Consider the following 15961-nt stretch of genomic DNA (forward strand, 5'->3'; position numbering starts at 1 on the left):
ATAAAACAGTTAACAATAAAATTAACAGTTAAATTAACAATTAAAACCGCAGGACCATTTGAGGACCATAAATGTCAGCAGCCAGCCACTACATATTGTCAGCTTCAGGACCCCTGAGTACATGAGAAGGTCAGTGAGGTCTAACAGGATCCTAAATTCCTCTGGTTGCGCATTCCACCAGGCAGGTGTCAGGGCCAAAAAGATCCTGGCCCTGGTCAAGGCCAGGCATACCTCCTTGGTGTTCGCCATGCGTAACACTTATCACTCAAACAGAGGTTTTCCATGCATGTACAGCTTTAGTGCATAGGAACTTGAAGCTGGACATACAAAGTTCACATTATTTGATTTGCATGAACAGGTGGCTGTGCATATTGGGATCATCATAGGTAGTGCGCCCTCCCACTCAAAGTTCCTAGTGGACATGGTCATAATGACTGAAAAGAGGTCATGTGTTCCTTTTCTTTTGATATGGTGGGATGGGATAAGGCAAGTTAATTGAATATTCATTTTGTGCTTCATTTTTAAAGTAGAAATTACAATGAGGGGAGGGAAATAAAAACCTAAAATTATCTAACTGCATCATTGTGCCCCAATCACAGCTGCCAAGGCAAAGATTTTCACAATCTGTCAGACACTTCAATCTATCAGAGTGTATTCCAGGGTTGATTCTGCACTTACTTTGTTTATTCTGTTGTGGATCCTGCTGCATTCAGATCAATTTGAACTTGGGTCTTCCTCTATCCCCCCTCCCCATTGAAACGGAAAGTGTTCTGCACGTGATTAGGGAAGCTCAGAAGGGGGGGGGAGCCAAGCACAGCAAGAACCGCTTTCTTTTCTTGAACTGGGGGTGCCAGGAGATGGATTGGGGGAATATGACCCTGTTAAGATTCCTGGATTCCTGGATAGTTTTTGACACCATGACTTCTGGTATCTTTCTGGACCACCTTCTGGGTTGGGACTGGGAGGCCCCATTCTGCAGTGATTTCGGTCCTGCCTCAAAGGTAGGCTTCTGAATGTGATGCTTTACTCCTTGACATCTGTCTTACAGGCTCCCACAAGGTTTTATCCTGTCCCTCATGCTTTTCAACATCTGTATAAAGCTGCTGGAATGGATGAGGGCCAACAAATAGCGACTAAATTGTGATGAAGTTGAAGTGTTACAATTAGGGGGAAGGCTTGAACCAGGAATGGAGGAATTTCCTGTTCTGGATGTGCTTGCTCTCCCGCTAAAGCATGAGTCTTGTACCTTTGGGGTGCTGTTGGATCCAGGCCTCCCATTGGATAAACAGATGGCAGTGGTGGCCAGGGATGTCCTACAGTGTGGGTATGCCCTTGAAGACTGACTGGAAGCTACAGATGGTACAGAATGCTGCAACCAGAATGCTGACTAGAGTGGACTATAGGGACCATATCACTCCAGCCTTGTTCCATCTACATTGGCTCCCAAATTTACTTCCAGACTCAATTAAAGGTGCTGGTATTGACTTTTAAAGTGTGAGGCCATGTCCTGGTCCTTTTAAATAGGAGGTGCTTTATCCTAGGTCTATTCTGCACATAATAATGCACTTTCAATGCACTTTAGAAGTAGATTTTCCTGTTCCGAACAGGAGAATCCAGCTTCCAAAGCACATTGAAAGTGCATTATCCTATGTGTGCGGAATGGGCCCTGGATGCATTGGGCTGATCCTGCATTGAGCAGAGGGTTGGACTAGATGGCCTGTATGGCCCTTTCCAACTCTATGTTTCTATGATTCTTTGCCAGCCATTAAGCCTGGGACATTTGGTATGCAAAGCAGAGGCTCTTCCACTGAGCCACAGCCCCTCCCGTGAGGTCCATAAGCCAGTCTGGCTACTGCTGAAACAGCCAACAGCTTGTCAAGACATGTCAGGAGTGAGCATATGAGAACAGTCAACCAATGGGAATGAGACCAAGCTCTCTGAGTCATTTTGTTCTAGGGATATCATTGGCTGCACAGGAAAGTCTCATTAAGGCCTTGGGAAGTAATCCAAACACAAACCAGATGCCTCCGTGGATTTTAAATGGTCTCAGCTGTTTGTGTTTGTCAGAAATGTGTTACTCAGACCGAAGCTGCATTTGCAGTGTGTGCTGCCATAGAAGCCAGTTCCTGCCTTTCTAGCGGTGGTGATCAAAGCACTGGTGCAAAGACAAGGAACATTCTCCAAGGCGAACATGTTCACTTTATGTTCTATAAAAAAAAATTTTTTTTAAAGGTTTCTTTCGAAATCTAATTTGACTTTTATGGCGAAGACTCATAATTATGTCAGAGCAAGGCATTTAATAAATTGATCTCGGAACAGAAAACGCTGTCCAAAATAAAGCAGGGCGCAAGGGTTGTAGTTTTTTGAAGGTATGTAAGATAAACTGGCCCATACTCTACCACTCTTCTTAGCCAAATGTGAGGCATTCACCCTTGGTTTGATGGCCCTGCAGCCTGATCAGTGCAATGTTTTTGTCCAATTGTAACGCTCCCCAATTCTCACACTGAACAGAAAAAACTTTTTTTTTTAATTTTGCTTTTTCTACTGCCGCAAGAAAAATAGACACATGGAATTTCTCCAAATCTGCATGTGTCCCACAGGGTTACACAGAGTTTTACACGTCCGCATCATGCCTACCTCATAAGGCCAGCCCAAAGGCTTAAGCCACTCTTTTGAGCGTCATTTCCAGGACCCCCCTCCCACAGCCCTCCTCAGGAGCTGCTGATACATTATTTACAGAAGGCTCATTGTTTACAGAATGGAAAGTACACTTCTTTATCTTGGACCTTGATGCAGAGGTTGGTTGACCCAATCTGTAATATAAATATCTTGCATTATCACTAAACACTCTGAGTAATTTTCAAGGCAGGCTGTGGGCAGAGACAGGCCCTCCCCCTTTTGAGGATCCAACATGCAAAGACACTTTTCCAATAGGTGCTCAATCAATAAGAAGGTTGAGATCATTTCTTTAGATGTCACTCCATCGTGTTCAACTTTAAATAGTTCTTTTGTTGAAAGAAAAGAACACTTAAGCTGGGGAAACACTCCCTAGGCTGGAGGAAAGCTTCACACAAGGTGAGATACAGGCCACCATTTATAAACCTTGTGCCCCGTCCATATTCTAGCAGATAGCTGCATACACAAGGGATCAGCAATGGCCTCAATGGAGCTTTTTTCTAATGTCTCTGTTTAGCTGGCCCTCAGCCACACAAATGCACACACAATCCAGCACATTGGCTCCTGCTTACACAGGGAGACCTGCATTGTCTTCCATATGAATCTGTCTCCTGCCTGCCTGCCTACCAGGCACTCAAGCTGTCCCTCATATTTCCAGGGTATATGTCAGACGTGATGACTAATGGTTGATTTGGAATTTTTTGGTTAGTATAACAGATCTTTGATGAAATTAGCCACATTTGGCTTTTATGCCCTGGAGGCTGGGTCTTCGGTATGTGCAAATGCATCTTAAGAATGTTACTTACTACTACTTGGTTTGGTTCTCTTTGAACAATGACTTTCAGATCTGTTAATTGTTCTCCCATATCTTGCTGTTTTTATTCTCAGTGAATTTTACAATTAATAATATTCTGCAGTTCAAAATGCCTCCTAAAATGGTGCCTCTGGGAGACAGGACACCTGAAGGGGTATTTGGAGCAGCAGCAGGAACTGGGAGGTGGACAAACCATGCTCCATTGGGGGAAATTGTTCTGGCATTCACACATTCTGTAGAGCCCAAACCTATGTCATAGAGGTCTCATTGAGATGGTAGTCCTGTCAGTGAAAACCAGTCCTATGGCTGTACCCTGATAAAAGCCTATTTGAGAGGCAATAGGGTGCAGACGGCAGATTTCATTTCAAAACTCGGAAAGTTATACGCTCAACCAGTGACTAATATTGGGGAAGTCCCCCCTTCTGTTGAGTAACTGAAAAGGAAATAGAAGCAGCAGACTGAGAGACTAAAGACAGTAAAGGATGGGAAAAGAGTAGTTAAAAACCTTATATACATGCTAATTTTTTCCCTGTTTCCATTTCAGGAAGTGCATTTGAAGAACACAAGTAGAGGAAGTACAGGAAACCGGAACTACAGAATGTAAGAAAAGCCCATCCATGAGATTGAAGAATGAATGTGCCATCTGCAGGATACTTTGCTGTACATAAATTTGTCAGATATTGGACAAAACAATAGAGTTCAATAAGCTTGATTAAATCTCCACTAATGGGCATTCTCCCAATGAACAATGCAAGTAAACATTCCAATAGGAACCAACTCAGTGCGCAAATGTTTCTGAGGCTGGTGGAATGCTATTCCATTCAGTCGCTTGCTAGAAAATGTCCTGCATGTATACATACAAACACACTTGTGCGCCAACAGTCAACTCTCATAAAGTCCTGAGCCCCTCAAAAGCCAGCAAATGTACAGGCCTTTGATGGATCCAATTGCACTAAATTAACTTATGAACCCTGGCTGTTGGAGTCATTCACCAGCCTTGTCTAAGTGGTTTCTTTCTCTCTTTTTTTAATATTTGCACTTCTATACAAGCAACAGACTGTTTGTCTTACAGCGTCCGATAACATTGTTTGTTTGCCCCCTTTCATATTTGCACAGTCTAACATTCCCAGTAGCAGCGGCTCTCAAGTAATATTAATTTCACTCATGGCAATTGAACGGCATATGGGTTATAGACATTTGCCCCAGAGCTCCATATGTGCTAAAACAGGCATGCAGAGCTTCTGCATTAGCAGGAAGTGTCATTCATTTACTTTCATAGAGGAAGCAGCTATATATATATATATAGCATATATATATATGCACATTCCTTTTTGTGCGCACAAAGCTGCCCTTGGCCACTTAAGTGAATGGAGCAGCCTGTACATGCTGGAGCTCCATGTCTGCCTGGGAAGCCCCCACGTCTGCAACCAGTTGCTGGATCAGGATGACTGATTTTAAGGCAAAGCTCCCCCTCCCCACAGCACACATGAAGATGTGAATAGATGCAACATGAACAATAGGATTCTTGTTTGTTTGTTTGTTTGTTTTGAATCAGCAGAGAGCATGCGTCGGCTCTCTTCAGTCCTCACTGATTCTTTCAGGTAACGAGTTCTTCTGCAATGATATAAATAAAATGTCTTATTTTTCCCCCTCCATATAGTGCAGTATGTAGAGATTTCGCATATCAGTATTAACCCATATATCATCAGTATGTAAAACTGTTTCATAGTACAATGGTGCTATTTTTGTAGCTTGCAATACGAAAGGGTTTGGCCAAAACCGTAAGAGGTAAAAGCAAAATAATAAACTTGGAAATGGAGGGGGATGGTATTTTTATAGAACACGGCTATTAAAAATGTTTTTAAAGATTTCTAATTCAACGTTTCAGTATTAAATTTAAAATAGCAAGAACTTGTAATAGTGGGTTCTGTCAAACAACAACAGCAACAACAAAAAATGGCTTGGGCCACTGCAGAGAAATTGGTATCTTATTCTTGACTAATTGTTGCTCTAGAACCAGCTCTTGGTGCCACTGAAAAGCTACAGAGAGCCTGAAGCCTGAGGCTTCACTGGTGTTCCACAATTGGAATGGGAAACAAAAGGACTGGCCCCAAGCTACTGTCATTAGTACAACCAAGTTGCATTCCTTTCACTGAAAATTAAAGAGCAAAAGGCCTGGTTTGCAAACTCAGAAATTGCTGGGGACCTTGTGATGCGATTTGCTAGGCTCATGTGTAAATATCCATCTTTCCCACATAATTTGCTGAAAGAGCAGGTTGATTGGATAGGAAAGACTCATGACTGCAGCCCCAAAGTCATGTTATCTGTCCATGAGAGCCTACCATGTTGGACTGCCTATGCGGATATGGCTTCCAAGTAGTGACTGCGCATATGAAGAGGGCCTAACTGGGTATCAAGTCACAACCATAGACTTTTAGAAGACATAGTATATCTGCCTTTCAGCGTGGGACAGCGCAGACTAGAAAGGGTCAGCCAGGACCGTTTTTAGAGGATGAACTCTAGACCCAGTGCCAGAAGTTTGCTCTTCGTGCCTCTTCTCTGAGAAGCTAATTAATACTAGTCACACCAGACGCCCTTTCAGAAAAATAGCCCAATGCACTTAAGAGTTGCGAGCCATGGCACCTTTTTATGAATTACATGTTATGCGGCTACTCTTTTTCTTACTCTGTCTTCTAAATGTAACATGGAAAACAGCCTAAATGCCTTAGTGGAGCAGCAATTTCTAAATACTGCAGCTTCCCTAATGGTAGTTTAATATCATTGTCTCTCTGTTTTAAGCTTCAGCCTCCTTTTCTACAGGTAACAACCAAGTCACCTGCATTATTCTAAGTTTCTTACATAAGGGCTGCCAAGTCTTCTTCCAAATTTCCCCCCAACTATGAAGGTCTGATGCTCATCTGTCCTATGAACCCAGCACTAGAAGGTGTTCTTACCTGAATTCCTGGAAACGTCCCAGGACTTCCAGTCAGGAAGTTAATTCCCAGTGGCAAGAACAGGATAGCTCACCAATTAGCCAACAGCATCCACACTACCTATTTCAGACAGCTCATGACCTGCCCAATGACTGGGTGCAGTTTTCAGTGTCCAGCAGCACCTGAGGTTGCTGATGACTGACTTGTATGTTTGAATGCTCCCCCATATATAAAATCTCCTCCAGACATGCTTTTTTTTTTTCTGTGGGTGGGCTTTTCTCATATAGGGGAGTATTCAAAGATGGAAATCCCATTTCAGCCCATTCATGACAACAAACTGTATCAAATGATTCTGATGATTCTGCATTTTGCGCCGTAGAGGTGTTCAACCTCCACCTCTACAAAAACAGCTACATTTGAGTGTTCTGTGATACTTTATAACTACTGGTACTACTATTACAGAACAATCATAAACAGAATTACCTCTTTCTAAGACCCCTGGTTTCCATAGACTGGAGTACATCTGCATAGGATTGCACAGCCCTTAAAGAACCTCTTGCATATGAATTTAATCTAAGTCTACAGTCCTACCCATATTTACAAAAAGAGAAGTCCCACTGAGCTGGATCCCAAAGCATCTGGCATTGATAGGTGTATTTCCATAAGTGGAAGGGCATTTCTCAAGCCAGTCCTATGGTTTGAAGCCAACTCAATACTGAGAAGTGAGATTGCACAGGCTGGGGCTTAATTCAGACAGACACAGATGATAGTAGAGTGTTGTGTTGACCATCTGCTTGGGCATTGATACCCTTCTAATATTATCTTTGGATGATGGCTGGAACCTATGAATGTATACATACAAGTTGTATCTGCTGTATCCAAAGCTCCTGCATTTCTAGGACTGAGAACTTCTCCAAATTAATTTCAGAAATGATTGTGGCTAATTTTGCTTTACCTTTTACTTGTTTGGCCAACAATGCCAAAGTGGTGCTATTGTTCGTTTAAGAAAGTACTTGACTTTAAAAACAAAAACAAAAAAACTATAAAAGAAAGCATATACCTATTTTAATGAAAATGACAAATATATAATATTTGCTTATTAAAATAGAAACATGCATAGCCATAGCCTTTCAACTTTTTCTCACCTAAAAAAAAATATGAAAGGAACCTCGGTTAAATTGGGAGAGAGTTGACATTTTAAACCCGAAGAAAATAAAATAATCATGATGTACCCCAATGATCAATACTGAATTTCAAGACTTGTCTATATCCAGGAAGGGACCTCCCAACATGGCTACTATTTAACCTTCATTTGTTTTAGGGAGCTTTATGCAGGCCTACTGTACAAACCCTACTGGGATAAATGGATGTTTTTGACATTGCACTCATGAGGCATTACCTAGGCAAACCTGGTGTACAGGTACATCACAGCTTCATACATGCCCATTCTGTTCAAATGCAAGGAGGTGGTGAGCTCCCCCTCACTGGCCTTCTTCAAGCAGCAGCTGGACAGATACTTATCATGGATGCTTTGATCCTGCATTGAGCAGTGGGTTGGGCTAGATGGCCTGTATGGCCCTTTCCAACTCCATGAATCCAAGATGTTGGACTCAGCATCATAGCAGAAGGCTCCAGCTGTCAAATAAATTATGCACCTAAAATTATTTACAAAAATGCTGTTGGATCAGAATTAGTATACCTATTTAAACACACATATACATATTGAGCTGTCTTTGAAGTAAACAAGAAAATAAGTGTGATGTAGTCCAGATTTTAATCAAGAAGGACAATTACCATCTTGCAGTTCCATTTCCAATGCTTGGGAACATTTTCACACAAAAAAACTCACTAAAAAGCACCCTTGAGCCTTAATTGTGCCATTTATGTGCATGTATGGATGCTGTCAATGAGAAATCATTTTTGAAATAGAATGTACACGGGAGCCAGTGGTGGCCAGCATGGGAAATCAGGGGGGAACAGATTTAAGTCCAGTTGTGAAAATGCCCTAAAATACCCCTTTAACGTGATAAACCACATATGTATTTATAGGTAGCTAGTGGCACCTGCATGAGAGACAAGGACTTGCATTTTAATGTCCACCGCATTGAAAATAGGTGCAGTATGCTGAAAAAGACAGCTATATTCAGGTCTGTTGCAGAGCACATTGGATTTATGCCCACAGTTCAGGATCCAGCAAATGATACAAATGTGGAAGCCAGCATATGAACTTCCTTAGCTGGACTGGGGCAAAAGGTCTTGGGTTTCTGTACAGCAGCACTCTTCTAGCTGATGACTCCTGAGTAGTCTCACCAATACCAGTGCAACCACTTTAAAGACACTGGGGTACATCCAACCACCCACCTCCCTATCCTGCTGCAGCCCACTAAAATTCATGAATTTTTGTTTCTGGAACTTTTTGAATAGATATCAGAAAATGCAGATTGGCAACATGGAGATCTGTGGAGGAGGAAGTGACCAAAATCATCAGTCCCCCACTTCCAAATGGAAGGATGCTTCCATCAGAAGCATGGTTTAGATAAGGGGTAGTCAAACGAATGCTGCCAGGGGCTACTGGGAATTGTAGTCCATGGACATCTGGAGGGCCGCAGTTTGACTACCCCTGGTTTAGATGCACCTTCTTGAACGTCACAGCTAGAACTGCCTTGCAGTTGAAAGGAAAGGGGGGAATGTGCAGGGGCGAAAAAGGAGAAAGGAAACTATAATTCTTCAAAACCAACTGCTCCAGTTTGTGAAAAAGAGTTGAAAATGTATGGCTAGCATCCTCTGAAGTTGAAATTGTGTGTGTGTGTGTGTGTGTGTGTGTGTTGCAAGTCTGTATGTGTGATTTTTTAAAAAAAATTATGGTTTTCACACATTATAATGTGCAAGAACAATACCATTAGGGTTTTTTTTAATGAACAGTTAAACCCAAATAGAGATTCTTTGAATTTAGAAGACTAGATAGAGAAACAACGTCCTGGTGAAAGTATAACCAGTCTATTTAATATGTTTAAAACTACTTTTAGTCTGGAAATGAATTGTAATAATTTATTAAATATACAGTATATACCACTGATTCCTCTTTTAAGAATATTGATCCAGTTCAAACAAGAATTGCATATATCCAAACTGGCTTCAAATGGCTATTTCACATTAAAAAGCTTTGCATTGGTGATTATTTTTAAAAGGGGGATTGTACATTTTTGGCGCTATTAAATGTCAAATTCTACAATGGTGATTTTTGTCACAAACCATTTTCTTCATACTTAGAAGCACCGTTTGGTAAATCATATCCATCAAATTCCTGTTTTAAAAGAGAAACAAAATCCTAAATACAAACCTATTATTCATTTTAATCCTGCAATAGACATTTTTTGCTTATCACAATATTGCAATATTCTACAAACACAGTATCATACATACAACTTTTTTTCTGTTTGACTTTTACATGAAGGAGGTTTTAAGAATATCTGAAACTTGACTACATATAATACAGTATAGAGATACCACTCTAACAAAGACTAAATCAAACTTTAGATTGAGGCTAGGTGCCGACAGCAGCTCCAGTCCCTTGAAGGTTAATGGAGACCAACACAACCTGCAAAAGGAAGGCCCAGACTAAAATCTGGCCTTGAGAGGTACAGTGCTGACTTACCAAGCCACACTCTTGGTTCAAAAAGGTGCTACTGGACTCTGTTTTTATTGTGCTACTTCAGACCAACACGGCTACCCATTTGAATCTTGGTTCAAAATGGCCTTCATGGGCACAGTGATCTCTGATCAAATATTTTAAAGTACACTTGGGGCCTTCATTCATTAAGACTCAAAAGGAATAGACACTTAATTTGGAAAGAGACCATAATGGGACAGGAAAAAAGGACAGGTATACCCATGGGCACTGATTATTTTATCATACCTACTTCAAGTTGCTGGAAAATGACTATCTACACCTAGTCTCAAAAGGAATGAATTACAGAGCCAGACTGTTTGATTTTGCTTTGTGATTCCCCCCCCCCTTTTTTTTTTTTTGCTTCAATAACTTGCAGCATATAACTACAAATTATCTGCTTTTCAAACATAAATTCTTGTACTGTTTTCAGCATTCTTGCATTTGTATGCATCAACAAAGCCTTACATTTGCTAACCAACCACAACCAACCACAACATGAGGAATGGTGGAGGAATCTGACCTGTTGATGGAAGTCCCCGATATAATGGGGGGTGCCGCTATGTTGCTCTAGTACCCCGGGGACACATTAGCTCTGATACTAGTGGGAATACCTGTTAGATAGCTGTGCTATCACTGTAATGATCCCCTGCAACAAGACCACTCCGAATTCTTTGCATTATATAGCAGGGGTAGTCAAACTTTTGTACAAGAATTGTAGTCCATGGACATCTGGAGGGCCACAGTTTGACTACCCCTGATATAGAGAATGACGTTCTCATGGAGCTGGGCTTGCAGTTCTATCATCACTCCCACTGGACTTTCCAAAATGACTTACTGCTTGCCGATAATTTTAAATCTGTGCTCTCCGACCTAACTGGCATATGGACTGAGCTCAAAGTCGCAAGTAAAAAAGATTAAGTAGAAAAACAATAAGGAAGTCATCATTCAATGTATGTGTGAAATGTTAGTTGAGGCATTCATAGTTCAAAACCATCCAAATGTATTTCTTTGGGATGTCCCTAAATAGTGGTATTTGTGGTTGGCTGCTTGGTTGGTTGCTTGGTTTTTGCTCCCCTTTCCTAAGCAACCCTGCTCAATTTATAATGATCACTCAATATACTTTTGCTGCTATATATTCTGACTTAAAAGCATATGTTATCCTCAACTTGCATGCGGACAAATGGTTTGCATAGGAATCACACTGATTCCTTGTACGAGGGAAACCGTCGCTGTTAAAAAGCTTTCACCTTTAATGTATGTGAACAGGGCCTTTTCCCAAACTGCATGGTAGAAAAATGGAATGTGCCACAGAGCGTACAGAACTTGTCCAGGAACTGAAATCAACTCCAGCTCCTGGACAAACATACCTCTTTGATACATGTATCTACTGATACATATTTGCTGTAATCACACATGTTTTTTTAGCAGTAGGCTTAATAAGAAAAACAACAATATGTACATAGGCCCTTAGCCTAATCCATAATAGCAATTCGACCACAGTATCCCAAGCGAGATCAAGGGGTTAGATCCAAACAGTCCTCCTGCTCAAAGTGAGACATCGACTTAGAGCAGGGGTAGTCAAACTGCGGCCCTCCAGATGTCCATGGACTACAATTCCCAGGAGCCCCCTGCCAGCGTTTGCTGGCAGGGGGCTCCTGGGAATTGTAGTCCATGGACATCTGGAGGGCCGCAGTTTGACTACCCCTGACTTAGAGGAAGGAGTCAAAGCTGAGTCGCTGCATCCAACCCAATGGGACTAAATTTGGTAGAACTCAGATTCCTCTCGGGTTCCTTGAACCATGGATTGACATCGGTGATGAACAACAAGGCAAATTCTTTCAAATTCTTCCACTGCTGAAAGTGCACATATACTATTTAAGTCCTACGATTACACGGATAGTTCAAAACACCTTCATCCACATCCCACTGAAGGCACTGAGCTCATGACCTAAGTCAGGGGTAGTCAACCTGTGGTCCTCCAGATGTTCATGGACTACAATTCCCATGAGCCCCTGCCAGAAAACTCTGGCAGGGGCTCATGGGAACTGTAGTCCATGAACATCTGGAGGACCACAGGTTGACTACCCCTGACCTAGAGCAGTCAAGGGAAGCCTTTTGTGAGTGACAGGCTTCCACTCATCCTACAACAGGAGTCCAGTCTACAGCGATCTGTGGACTTCAGTCTACATTTCACGTCCAAATTCTACCATTGGATAAGATAGTTCTTATTTGCAAATGATGTCCCACTGACCTTAATTTACAGAACAGCACTTTGCTATTGCAGAGTGAAATGGAAGTTCAGAGATATTTCCAAGGTTTCTGTGCTAGCACAGATTGTGTGCTGGGGCCCTGTGCACGTCAGTGATTTTGTGCGCCTTAATTATTTTTTGCTACCGTCTCGCAATCAGTCTGTTTGCTTCATGCCTGTTGTAAGCAGCCTACAAAAACTGTGTTGTAATTTAGGTTTATTTCCACTTGCAGCCCAATCCCCAAAGCGCTCCACCGGCACAAGCCCCATTGAGGACAGGAGCCTTAAGAAAGGAGCTTGCCAGCATCAAACTTACACAAGGGCAAGCTCCCTTTTACTATACAGTACATGAATGAAACTTTTGCTTTGAGGTATGACAGAGGGACTAACCAAGCCCAAGCATTTACCTGAGGAAAGATCAGTTGCGACCCAAGGAGAGCTGTGAAGCAACCGAAGCACCCCAATGGTACATTTTAACATGTTTTCCTGCAGGTATCTGCCGGCCAGCCAAACACAAGATTTCTTAGTGATAACATGTTGCTTAAAACAAAAAAACAAAACAAAAAAAGAATGTGGTGATGAATGTTATGGGAGGTATTAGAACTTTTTACCCATGTGTCCTCAGAGGCTAAGTTGACCAAAGCTGATTTTAAACTTCTGCTGTCATCTGCCTGAGCCTGATAGAATCTACTCTTAGAAGCCACCTGCATGGTGTGGAGAGTCAGCTTGGTGTAGTGGTTAGGAGTGCGGACTTCTAATCTGGCAAGTCGGGTTCGATTCTGCGCTCCCCCACATGCAGCCAGCTGGGTGACCTTGGGCTCGCCACGGCACTGATAAAGCTGTTCTGACCGAGCAGTGATATCAGGGCTCTCTCAGCCTCACCCACCTCACAGGGTGTCTGTTGTGTGGAGAGGAAAGGGAAGGTGACTGTAAGCCGCTTTGAGCCTCCTTCGGGAAGAGAAAAGCGGCATATTAGAACCAACTCTACTTCTTCTTCTGGGCTGATACCCAGATGCATGAAATCCTGCAAATCTAGGGTGTTGTAGGTAGCTCTCTAGCTAACTGATATCTTATTTCTGTACTGAACTGCCAAATGTCTAATTGCCAGAATTGATATCTAAATTGTTTTCCCAAAGGCTGTCATTTTCGAGCAGGGGTGGCCACGGTCATTTGCAATCTATGGTCATCTGGAGAGCCACAGGTTGGCCACCCCTCTTTTAGAGAAAACTATGAATGCATTAGAGCCTCTTGTGGCACAGAGTGGTAAGGCACCAGAAATGCTGTCTGAAGCTGTGTGCTCATGAGGCTGGGAGTTCGATCCCAGCAACCGGCTCAAGGTTGACTCAGCCTTCCATCCTTCCGAGGTCGGTAAAATGAGTACCCAGCTTGCTGGGGGGTAAACGGTAATGACTGGGGAAGGCACTGGCAAACCACCCCGTATTGAGTCTGCCATGAAAACGCTAGAGGGCATCACCCCAAGGGTCAGACATGACCCGGTGCTTGCACGGGAGATACCTTTACCTTTACCTTTTATGAGTGCATTCCTTACCCCTTAAGCCATGAGTCTGATCAATACCAGTGTTTAGAAAGGATTGGAATGTACTGGGGCACTTGCATTTTTTAATACAATCGCCACAGAGTCACGTTTCTAATGGCCAAATAGGGAAGTGATGAATGGCATGTTTGCTCATGTTGGCACAAGTCCCGCTGCGGTGAATCAGCCACGCACCAGTACAACGCTTTGTAGGTTGGGCTGTAAATGTCTGGATTTGTATAGTGCTTAGCTTTCTTTCTGATCTTGCAAAATGAAAAGTGTCATGACATGATGACAGGCAAATGATATTTCATACTGTGTATGTAACATCACTGTGTTGCAGAACTCCCCCCCCCCCACACCGCCTTGCCCCACCCCCACTGTATCAAATACATCAACAGGTCCCTATATCCAGTTATTCTCCCCACATAGCACTTGAAGGCCTTCCATGGACCCACAGCAAAGCTAAGCACATTGATCCTGACCAAAAGGATAGCAAACCATGTTTAACAGGCTGCTCAGAACCATTCAGCCAAGTTTCACCTGTCCAACCTGGGAAACATTGCTCCACAAACAACGGTGTATGCATGCTTCTTAAGAGCCTCTTTATATGTCTTTACCAGAATCGGTCCAAACTATCTCAAGAGTGAGTTGTCCGGTTTTCATGTTTTCAGAAATAATCAACGTACATTGATGGCAGTAAAAATGGGGGGAGGGGGCCTCAGCCAAGCCATATTCATCCAGGCTACCATGACTTTTGGTTTGTAGAATGTACTGAAATGTTTGTCAACCCCTCTTGGGATCCAGTCCATAATGTGAAACATTACTGTAAGAGGGTATCTTTCTAACGTATTGGTATGTATAGTTTACACCTCTGTGAGGTCTAATAAAGAGTAATGGTTAATAAATATCAGCCTCTTGAGCATTTTTCTTTCTCCAAACCAGTTCTGATTTCTTGGGCCGCAAAAGGGAGGCTTTGCTTCCTTTTCTTTCTCTGATTGATGTTCTATGGGGCAGTGCTATTGAGCAGTAGGAATAGCTACAACTTAAAGCAGGGGTAGTCAAACTGTGGCCCTCCAGATGTCCATGGACTACAATTCCCAGGAGCCCCTGCCAGCATTTGCTGGCAGGGGCTCCTGGGAATTGTAGACCATGGACATCTGGAGGGCCGCAGTTTGACTACCCCTGACTTAAAGGATGAAAGGACTGGGGGGAAATAAGCTACAAATTAATTGGGGGGGGGGTTAAAAAAACCAAAGCTGCTAAAATTGAAAATATAGAACCTTAAAAGGGCTAATAAAAGCTCACGCCTTGAATAAATCTTTGTTGGTCGTAAAGGTGCCATTGGACTGAAGTTTAGAAGAGGTATCAGTTTCACCTAAAATGTATGAACACTGTCAATCACAACTATTGGGATATTCATAAGCCTAGCCAGGTGAACTTGAGAAGGATTAGCATTTCACCTAGCCATACAGAAGGCATATCAAGGCTTAGTCAATACTGGAATGGAAGATTTTTTCAAGGGAAAATTCTAAAATATTGAGAACAGTAAACACAACATTTTCTGAATCTGGTACTTTATTAGTCAAAGCTTAATAATATATTTCTTAGCCAGAGCCTAAATTTTATTCCCCATTTCCAATTTATATGCTGCCCTTCCTCAAAATTTTGTGTTTTCCATGAATTTCCATCAAATCTGACGTTAATACCAAGGGCCATCAACTTTTTTGCCAAGGAGTTTCACCAAGGTCTTCTCCAAGTACATGCAGGCATCCCTCCTTGTTAAAGACCAACCCTTAAGTGTAGAAAGCCAAACCCTGGCTTCCAGTGACTCTGCAATTATGCAGAATATGGTTGGGACGCATAGTTGCGTACATGCCCACCCGGGGACTCTCCCCTTCCCATGCCCTCCAGGCCCATCATGGGCCATTGGGGGGCGGATTGAAATGACTGCATATGTTCATATCATCTCATTGTTGACATTTCCACTGTGTACCTCTGAGCTGGCCCAGAGAGCATTCCTCTGCTGCTGAAGTACAACACCTCAACATCCTTACATGATAGGGCTCACTTCTGACATCAGGAG

General features: G+C 42.5%; 1 protein-coding gene across 4 annotated transcripts in view; it reads left to right on the top strand.

Annotated features, from left to right (window-relative positions):
- Nucleotides 1-14783, top strand: part of IGF1 (insulin like growth factor 1) — a 79534-nt gene extending 64751 nt beyond the window's left edge. For all 4 annotated transcript variants that reach the window (XM_077339756.1, XM_077339753.1, XM_077339754.1 and 1 more), the window contains exons 4-5: nucleotides 4035-4090; nucleotides 12575-14783. In XM_077339756.1, coding sequence (XP_077195871.1) covers nucleotides 4035-4090; nucleotides 12575-12614 — 96 coding nt within the window. In that variant the 3' untranslated portion in view covers nucleotides 12615-14783. The remainder of the gene's footprint in view (nucleotides 1-4034; nucleotides 4091-12574) is intronic.
- The last annotated feature ends 1178 nt before the right edge of the window (nucleotides 14784-15961 follow it).

The sequence above is a fragment of the Paroedura picta genome, chromosome 5 (genome assembly GCF_049243985.1).
Source record: "Paroedura picta isolate Pp20150507F chromosome 5, Ppicta_v3.0, whole genome shotgun sequence".
Lineage (NCBI taxonomy): Eukaryota > Metazoa > Chordata > Lepidosauria > Squamata > Gekkonidae > Paroedura > Paroedura picta.